The sequence below is a fragment of the Ylistrum balloti genome, unplaced genomic scaffold, assembly GCF_031769215.1.
Source record: "Ylistrum balloti isolate Yb309-2 unplaced genomic scaffold, AGI_CSIRO_Ybal_v1 Utg369752, whole genome shotgun sequence".
Lineage (NCBI taxonomy): Eukaryota > Metazoa > Mollusca > Bivalvia > Pectinida > Pectinidae > Ylistrum > Ylistrum balloti.
The window spans coordinates 1,860,321-1,871,297 of record NW_026781955.1 but is presented as its reverse complement, the minus strand read 5'-3'; the positions used below and the strand labels follow the sequence as shown (position 1 = coordinate 1,871,297).

At 33.4% G+C, this 10,977-nt stretch overlaps 1 protein-coding gene across 1 annotated transcript; it reads left to right on the top strand.

Moving 5' to 3' along the window:
• Positions 1-2,777: 2,777 nt before the first annotated feature.
• LOC132543325 (uncharacterized) lies at positions 2,778-9,386 on the top strand. Its single transcript, XM_060206814.1, has 9 exons — positions 2,778-2,978; positions 3,233-3,362; positions 3,943-4,044; positions 4,659-4,835; positions 5,909-6,084; positions 6,471-6,714; positions 7,150-7,249; positions 8,588-8,867; positions 9,102-9,386. The coding sequence occupies exons 1-9, from the start codon at positions 2,778-2,780 to the stop codon at positions 9,384-9,386; spliced, it is 1,695 nt and encodes a 564-aa protein (XP_060062797.1).
• Positions 9,387-10,977: the final 1,591 nt, after the last annotated feature.

The following is a 10,977-nucleotide window of genomic DNA, read 5'->3' as shown; positions in this document are numbered from 1 at the left end:
CAATATTTTCAGCGTTTTATTGCTGGCTCGTTTAGCTGTTCAACCAAACTTTTGTCTAACTCACGTATAGTACTAGCAAATCACAGTAACAGTCTTATTGTGATTCTGTTTACTCAATAAGTGGAATAAACAGTCTGTCGATATTTAAAGCATAACAGATCACGAAGACCTTAAAGAAATCTTCAATTTCACTTTCAGATTGTTTTGACTTTATATAACAATAGATTCCTTTTCCAGGTCAATCGTATCCACCAGAATTTGAAATTAAGAACAAAATAGACACTTGTAAATTAGACGCTCACCGCGATCTTTTCCTACGACAGAAGAACTAACAGCTTGCTTTTCTGCAAAATAACAAAAGCAAAGCAGGATTTCGACAAATGCAACTTCATGGAAATTCTTGGGAATTTTTTTACGGTTTCTTTGTGCGATATGAAGCTGGGCGTATTTGAAAATTATTAGTTTTTCTATTGGTTCCGTTGTTGTTTACATTGTCGGCATTTGGAAACATGTTATTATTTACTTGGATTGACCAAAATTGACATGCCGGTGTCGTCGAAAACCCAGAAAACGCTTCTTCGTCTGGAACACCTGGACATATTCACCTTTTACCTTTTCAGGAGACTCCTTGTAAGCTTTTATTTTATTCTAATTTGGCCTAGGTTTATCTATTTTGACTTTAGACTTTCTTTCCTTTTTTTCTCTCTCTTTATTTTTCCCCAACGACTTTAAAAAAATGGCTAGTGTTTTTAAGTCGTTGTTGAAAAATAATCAAACGTGGGGTCGTTCATACCAAATACCGTCGCTATTAGATTAATTGTTTTCCATTACATTTAAGGACTTCTGTACAACCAGTTTTAATTTACAAAATTATCTTCAAAGAACTTAATACAGTACTACTGAAATAAAACATATAAAAAATATCACGAAATTTAAAAGAATCAAGTTTGATTTCAAAACAACCAAATCACCTCAGTACATTTACGCGTGTAGAATTTCCCGTTACAATTATAACGTGTAATGTTTTAATTCAATAGTTTTTCATTTTATTCATTTATGCATAATTTAGTGATATACTATATATATACGTGTGTGTGATATAATACTGATATCAGTTAAGTACAAAAAGAAACGTCGTAACAAAAATAAAATACAATAATCATACAGGTCATTTTTAAAAGATTCAAGTGATAAGTGTGAACATTTTGCAATTTTCTACACAAAGGTCACATATTTCTGCGAACTGAAATATTTGCGGTCTACCTTTGATAATAGGATCCATCAATGTTAAAGAAGACAAATTACGCTGTTTTTCATGCTGCGTATGTGAATACAGCCTGTGCATACAATTTTGCACTGCATAAAATGAATTGTCTATATAACAACTAGGCAATAACGTCAGCTTAACATAACCTTAATAATGACTTCCTTTATGGGAGAAACTTTATATGAAACAGATAGCTCTTTATGACTTCGTATCTATATTCGTACACAAGCTACATCCATTAACATAAATATAGCAATTATTCACACTGTAGTTCACATCTTGCGGATTGATAAATGATATACGGCAGACCGGTGGGACCAAACGGATTCATATACCTTTAGGGTGTCCAACACACATCTTATTTTAATTTGACACAATAATGGAGAGGACACCTGTTTGAAAGTAAGTAAACGATATAAACAGAACTTCATATTCTGGACACTTCTGACTAAAACAGTCAGTCAGTGATCTTATTGTCGCATTTCGAATGGCTGATACGAGGAAAGAGTTCGTAATCATCCCAAGACAAATGTACTCAAAACTTTTGCATTTCGTGTAGACATAACTTTGTCAATGTTGCTTTATTGTGGCATCATAAATATTCTAAATAATACGTGTGAGTCTAACAATAAATATATATGATTTTAGCCGCTGTTAACACAACCAATAATACGCTGCCAATGTTGTGGAGGTAATATCATCTTCCTGTGTAATGAAACGTTATCCTTTGTTATGATCACCACTTCTCCTTCCATTACTGTTGTACTAGTGTTAAACGAATATTCTGATGCTGAATTACATTCATTACGCTACGAATACAATACATATCATCCCACACGTGTATCAATATCACGTTTTAGCAAGGTAACCAACCACAACGAAGAAAGGTGCCAACATTTCAACATTATCTAAGGTAGGACAAAATATAGTTTGAAAACACTTTTGCGCGGATACTCCTGAAAAAAAAAAGAATAAGGAGAGTAGGACCAGGTGTCAAGGAAAGGTGAGTGTCTTCTGTTTCATCGACGACATATACATCTGAGCGGTCGATTTAATTAAGTAGTGTAACCTTTCAAATAGAGTGCTTTGGCTTGAGGTTAATCACGCTGATACTAGTGTCTCATCGTACAATACTATCGCACAAACGGCATTCCATATTTTACTTCGGAATAATTATGTAGTGATGTTACATATCACATGACCTACTGTTTGTTTGACATCTTGGAGTAGACTGATCTTTACATGTAATTGGTACACAGGTATGTAACTTTAATTATCTATATTAATTTACAATTACTAACTTTTGACTGAAGTCTTTTCGTATTAATTGTATCGTTGTAATTTTGAACTATTGAGGCTTGGGCTGATCAATTGCCGAAACAATAAGAAACGTCACACATCTAAATGTGGGTTTTAATAACAGTCTTTCTACATTTAAAAGTCATGTGATTTTTTTTTTCATATAAGCGATTATTTTACCTGGAACTATGTTCGTTTGCATGTAGCCACAATGAAAGTCCATTTGGTTCTTATCCTATCCATTTTGGAAGCTTCGTCTGCGTTTGAAACATTCCAAACACGGATCCCAAATGGCAACAATATTGTTGATCCATGTGACTCTAATTTGCCATGGCCTGGTGTTGGGCATAGGGCCAGGGGAGGAGGAGGAGCAAGAAATCCATTCGGAATTGCATTTGCAGCAAATGGCATGGTAAGTCAACTGCACATGACTATATGATTACAGACGGAAAATTTTATCGACAACGCTAAGAACAATGGCAGAATATCAAACATGGTTAACCAGCATTTCAGTAGTAATGCATCATAGGTATTTGGGGAAATGGAATTGACAGTTGCAAAAACAATATTTAAAGTATTTAGTCTCCTTTTGTTTAAATTTTAAGATGCTAAACTTCTCAAATGAATCAAATTATATATCTTTATCTCTACATTTTTTCTACAAAGACGTGGACTCGGGCGTTGTGCCTTGATGATTCTGATGGCGACGGTCAAAGCAATGGTGTCGAGCTAGGTGATCCTAGATGTGAATGGAGAATACGGGCGACACCAGCTGGCCCTCCAACAGGACATCCTGGTATTTATCTACTGTTATATTACAATTACTGACCAGTTGTCAAGTGAACAAGAGGATTTATGATACCGATGTGATACTTCTGCCTTCGGCCTCTGGCCAAAGGATATTTAGGTTAACAAATCCCCGTATTTGACAGAAAGCAGGAAAATAAAACTTTTGTCATTGCGTTGATGATAAGGAAGACACGTACTCTTCCGGAACACATGGTCTTATTATCCTTGTACTTTTTTCGGGACAAAATACCTCTGAATTCATAGTTATTAAACCATTGTTTTACCAAAGGGTATTTTATGTTCATCCTGTATAGATATATAAAATGATACATGTTTGCATTTCTAGAAATCCCACTGAAGCTATATTACGAAAAGGGCTTCAGGTGTTACAGTAAACGTAAAAAAAATTATATCAATACCTTTTTGTATTATTAAGACAGACGAGAGTCCTTATCTACAAGGGAAATAAATCGATTAACAGTATATTGATTCTGAACCCGTAGGTGATAAATTTTTAATATAGAATTAAAACTGATTCATTAATATTGTTAACACTATAAAACCTTTTCACCAAAATTGCACAACAGGAGTTTGTGAACCTTGGAACTCAGCAAATTGTATGGCGAGAAATGGTAACTGGTTGAACTGTGATTCTACTGGCATGCGATGTCCAGCTATTAGCGTTTCAGGTGAGTTTTAGACTAAAGGGCACCAGGTACTGTCATGTTTGCATTTTACACATTCTTTCCAGAGATATCAATCACCCCATTCGTGATGTCATGTTGTAAGGAACGTTTTACGAGAGTCACATCATCACTCATAACTTCCATAGTTCTTGTTGACCTGTAAATTTTTCATACGGAACAAGTACGGAGCATTTTATTTACATTACAATTCTCAAACACCAGGTTAATCATTTAGACAAGTGGGTCATGTACTTCATGGTTGATAATCATGTATTAACATAATTGCGAAATTATTCGAAAGGGAATATATGCTGATGACCGGGAAAAATTTACCGTAATTAACTTTTCGTTTTCAGATGTTGAATTTAACAATGTAGGGGAAGCTTGACTTTGAAAAAGTAAATAAACGATGTTCTTTTACTTCACATATATCTTTATTCCATCGTAAGGCGAGTATTGTGTAACTAAGCCACACACACACACACACACACACAAACACACACATACACAAATACATACGTACATACATACATACATACATACATACATACATACATACATACATACATACATACATACACCATCCTTATGCTTAAAGATGTAATATAATGCTATAGGTGTACGGCAATTACAATTTCGGATGCCAAGAATACCCATCCCAGCAACAGAAGCCACGTTCATGTGCGTCAACCTTGAGGTTCCAGCAGACCGTGACTACCATGTGATAGCAGACACAGCCATTCTTGACAACCAGAACATAGTACATCATATGATTCTTTTTGCGTGTGAAACAAGTAAGATTTTCTATCATTCAGTCGATTTCTTATATCACATACTCAAAGTTTCCAATAATTTTATAATATAAATGTTATAAATCTCTTACCGAAGCATGTTACGTCGGTTTTGCCGAGGATTTAAACATGTATAACTAGACAATGTCTTTAACTATGATTAGATAATGGCAAAAATCGACATTTTCCAAGCACGGTAAAATGATAACTAGATCATTTCGAATGCTGCATTTATAAAACCAATGGTAACGGATTTGACTTTCTTATTCTTTTAATCAGGATATATAAAACCTACAACAAATCTGAACACTCCTTAGCATCCACAATCCCACAATGTTCGACAAATCTAGTAAATCGACAAATGTCCATGTTATGTAACTAACTGTGATGGAATGTATATATAAGGTTCGTATTTATGAAATGCATTAAAACATATATAGAGGATACAAATCGAGGGTTTTTTGTATATTGGATTTCTTCCACCCACATTCGTTATATTTTAAAAGCTACAAAAAACATTAGCTTTATGATTCAACTAACGAGAGTGAAAGAAATACCATGTATAACAGCCATGAGTTTGTGTTATTTATTTCTATTACAATGACAATGCTATTCCAAAGTTAAATGGACCTTTTCTGTACACATGTGTGTTTGGTTTTTTACGTGATCAATTACGGCGTAATGATATGGGCTTTACTGAAATACTGATTAGTAAAACTGTATATATCATAAATACCTAGATATATATTTAACTAATTACAATTACAACTAGAAAAAATGAGTCAAAGTAAAGAAGTATAGAAATAAAAAAAACAATATTAGTAGAAAAATAATTAAGGACTATTTTCTGCAGCGCATTCTGAGTTTTATTAGTTCGTGAAGCACCCTTTCGGTCAAAGTTCATCTTGTCAGACAATTACAGCATATTAAACTGTTTTACCAAGTACCATGTATGTTAATAAAATGTTGGTAGTTGGTACCTATTTCTAGTGAAATGAAATTGTTTAAATGACAACACAGAACTCTTAGTCCATATTTATCTACATTTATATATCTCTGTATATGTCGTATTGAAGTGACCGCAACTGAGCTGCAGAATCCTGTTGGCTCACCATACCCGTGTGAAATGTTGCCAGATCCCAAATGTCAGGATATAATTACTGGATGGCAGCCAGGCATATCAGGGTTTTGCCATCCTGATCACCTTGGTTTCAGTGTTGGTGCAAACAGAGGGCGGTATCTTTCTTTACAGGTACGATCAGGCAATTCTTAATAGTTGTAAACAACAAGTTAAGTCATTAAAAATCATTATAGTCAAATTTGAAATAAACATAGACCGTGCTAACACTTGACACCATTTAGGATGGTTCCAAGAAGTTTTTTAAACATCTTCTATTAGCATGTTGTAAGATTAAGGCTTACAGGGTGTAAATATCAACCAATAGCTAATAGATAACGAGATAAATAATAATAATATATTTGACAGACCCTTAGCATCACAGACGCGTCCCATAAGGACGAAACAGTTGGATGATGCAGTTTCATTCACTGTTTGGCTCTTAAATCTTACTCTTAATTATGCAAATGTGCTATTCACTTGTGTGTTTTTTGTTCAATCTTCTTTCTTTCAATATTCAGGTTCACTGGATTAATCCACTAAGGAGAACCGGTCTCACAGATACATCTGGAATGGCTTTGTTTCTAACTCCAAATCTGCGACAGTATAACCTATCTACTTTTAGAATTGGTGATATCTATTTATCAATTCCACCGAAAGAAAAGTCCTTCGCTGTGGAAGGAACTTGTGCATCTTCATGTACACGAAACCAGCTGACGGGGCCAATTAGCGTATATCAAAGCTTCGACCACATGCATTACGCAGGTATTGTAATATAAAATAAGGGGAAAAAACAAGTTGTATTAACAGGGAAAATAGATATAACTGAAAATATAATTCTATCGGTGTAGAAATAAATCATCAAAAACATAGTGATATTTAACAGAAATTTGCATAAGCTTTCCCGGTCTAATGATCGTTTTTATCTATATATAATAACATAATGTTTTATATCTCATTGACATGTCACAATAATAGTTTATTGTTATGGTCATGCTTTAAGCATATATAAGTGAAAGAATACGGGTTAAATGAGTAGGAATATTGAAAACCCATCACGTAAACATGATGTTAAGTCTCAAGTATTTCTCTTTCCTGAGCTTTGTTAGAGGAGTTAACATATACTATTATAATAATTAAACGAACCAAACCGTGTCAACAGTCGTTATTCTCGTTTTCTCTGACATTTCAATTTTTTAGGTAGAGAGATCAAAGTCACGCTAAAAAGACAAGGTAGAGGGCCAGAAAGAACTCTATGGAATAATCCTAATTTCTCCTTTCAAAATACCGTTTTTCATAGGTGAGTTTGTATGTTTCTAGAATTTTCTGTGAAACTGTATAAGAACTGTTGTTTTCCCTAATATGGAGAATATAAATGATATGTATTGAGCACTTCGGAAAAGTAAACTAGTTTGTAGTTGCTTTTAATCATTATTATTTAGTACTTATTTTCGGGATTCTGTTTTTAGTTCGTATTTCCGATTAACCATTTCCGACATGTTTGCATACAGAAAACAATGTGTTAAGGATACTCATTAAACAATGATTTAGGGTACTGTTATGGGACAAGCATTCGATCGAATATCAGGATTTTTAAAATTTGTATGAAAGGCACACAGTGGAAAACTGGTACCTTTCTCATACAAATGTCCAAATAAGGAATCAAACTGCATCATACATCTGTTTCGTCCTTCTAGGAATAAGGATTGAAATTCTGAAAGCAATGAGGCGACTGAGGAAGGTCTGAATTGATCAAAATAAATATCATAATCTGGGTACACTTACTCTATGAAACAATAGATTTAGTACTTTTCTTATTTCTGACAATCTTACATTCAAGATGTGAGTAAAAACCTATAAGAAATAGCCTTTACATGGACATGTCCCGTTATACTTCAAGAATTGTACAAAAGACCCACAAGTAAACAGCCCATGGCAATACAAATATAGATTTCGATACAAAAGAGTCAAATAATGAATCCATTGCTTCATAATACTGTTTCGTCATTCTAGTTAATTCAGGGTGAATAAAATATGGAAGTTAAGTATTGTAGGAGCACTTGTTCGACATAAGTTTCGGTCCCAGCCGAAATCCACATGCATCAGGATTTGTCAGTGAATTTTCATTGTTAAACCGTTGTAAAAGGATTTATTTTTGTGTGTTCTATTTTACCATTGACATGTGCATTATGACGTATATACCGGGGTTTTAATTTGCTACATGTAAAATCAAAAATGTACACCATCAGACTTTCCTTCTATCTATATTATAGGATATGACTTACTATTTTCATCTTTTCTGATAGTATAACCATTTACGATTCTTAGATCGTTTGATGTTATTTCGTTTAAGATCGCTGTGTATTTCACCTGTTGATGGCCCTAATGACATTTTATGTGTTGACGGGCCGTCAAGAACGCTGATAATATCATCGACATTACACATATAGCAATTATCAAAGCAAATTATTACTTATATAAGTATGCATAAACACACACAATCACCCTACAAAACTTATTCACAAATGTACATATGCATACAAATAAACAAAAACTCTTAATAGATATATGTCATATAACTTCCAACTCAAGAGAAAATTAAGATATTCGTCACAATTTCTCATTTTCTATGATTCAGAATGAACGGCAATGTACAAATACGACCAGGTGACTCACTTCATACGACTTGCAGATATAACACAGAATCCAGGAATAAGACGACCTCCTTTGGATTTCGGGCAACGGACGAAATGTGTTTTGCTTTCTTACAGTTTTATCCAGCTGAAAATGCTATTTCTAAGGGATGCACGAGCTCTGGCGGTTTACCAGGTTGTCAACTAAATGATCCTAATGCCGTGATAGATGGTTGTAGTGTTTCCTTCACTACCGGTCCAGATATTGCCATTGTAGCCAAATATGTAAGTATTTTATATCTCAAGATCGTAAGTTTTTAAGCTTTTCAAAGATATAGATCCTCATGTGCATAACTAAAATTTAAATTTGTAATTCTAGATTTGTTTCAAATTATCAAAATGTTGTTTTTATTTTGTTTATATAATCAGTTTAGAGCGATTTTGGAATTTATCTTGGGTTGTCAAATACAATGTATCTTGTGAAACAATATCAAGTTTAATGACTTATTTTTCCTTCAGCTGAGAGAAAACTGTCATCCAGTGAAATGTCACCAAGAATGTATAAATGTGGTAAAGGCCATTAGGAAACATGCATGCTTTCGGAACGAAAACATTAGAAAGCACATAGAGGCGAAATTGCTTGAAATGAAACTCATAGAGACGCTAGCCCAGTTACATTCGTGTGATGTAGAAATAGCCATGGAAGAAGCAAATTGTCAAAGTACACAGGCCATATCCAGGACCAGATCCACAAGGTGTCTTTGTAACAAAAGGCCATTCCTTAGGTGGATATCTGGAAATTGAAAATATTTTGAGAGAACTTGAAACTTATTAAAGATGATTCCAACCTCACAACTACTGGATGGACTTGCAAATACTCAAGTACTCATATATGTTTGTTTAATTCTTCACTTTTTTTTTTTTATTTACTGTCATCGCAGCTATACCCCCACCTCCACGGCCATTCCAGATAATATGTTACCAAAATTACAAACATATATCTGTAAGAAAGGCAAAAGTATAAGCTTTATTTTATAACATAAATTGCATTTTAGAAGTCAAGATAGCAGGTAGATACACGTCTATTAGGCCTGAGAAATCAGTATTTTTTGCATCTCTTATATATATATCTATTTAATTACTTAGATATACTCTTACTTAGATATATGTATCGTTGGTGCGTATCATATATATTGTAAAGAAAAGCTTTGTCATGTAATAAAAATATGTTCAAAAATGATAGAGTATGTTTATTTCAATAATCTTGTGTAAAATATAGAGGGTAATGACATGTCAACAAAATTTCTGAATATAGGAAAAACTGTGATCAAAATAAAAAAAAGTTAGGAGAATAAACGCTGATGTTAAGGTTCGACGGAACCCGTCATGTAGCTCAAATCTGATAATTTACGAAGGTAATTCCAAAATGCATATACACCCACATCATGGGATCAGAATCGACGTGTTAAGTTTCATATACAATATCATTATAACGGAGTATTCGGACCAGGACTTCTCTCAAAACCATTTCCAAAGTCGTCTTTGCATGCCGTAGTACATATGCTATAATATCAATGAATACATGTCGAGTTGTATGATAATAATCATGTTAAACAGAGTACAAATAAAGATATGACTGTCAAATGATCTTGTATTCTGTAAAATTACTTAATTTAGCGAAATCAAATTTTAATCCATTATCAGTTTCGAACAAATAACTTCAATGCTGGTTTTTCAATGACATGTAGAAATTGTACGTATTTAATTTCGATATTTTAATGAAGTACACGAAAATTAGCGCTAAACGCCATGAAATAAAATTATCGCTAAAATATATACCTTTACAGTATTTCTTTTTCTTTTAATTTTGATATGCTTTACTAGTTACTGAAATCCAACAACTTTCAACACATGTGATGGTTATTTATTAACATTAAAACACAGTGGAGTACACTTAGCTACAATAATAGCTGCTTCCTGCTATCTCTGAATCATTTAGGCATCAAAAACTGCTTCGCGGGGATGATTATTTTCTTTACTCAAGCGTGTTTGAAATCATTCCGGAAGTGTGGAAAAAATCAAAGAAGCTTACCATTTTATTAGACAAAAGCAAGAAAAGAACAAGAGGTGGATATGCAAAATCGTGATTAATTTCGTCAACACGATAAAAAAAATATGAATAGGACAAAAATCCAGATAAAAACGTTCTTGAAGTGCAAAGAGTAGCAGTAAAACACCATACAGTACAACAATCAGATATCAATTAGGACAATATATCTTAATCTTAAATATTCTGCGAAAATTCCAATTGTAACTTGTATAATACAACGTTTTGTTATATGTTTTGTAGTGTTTTGGGTTTAAAACTTAAAAATTTCTTGCTGTATTATGATTA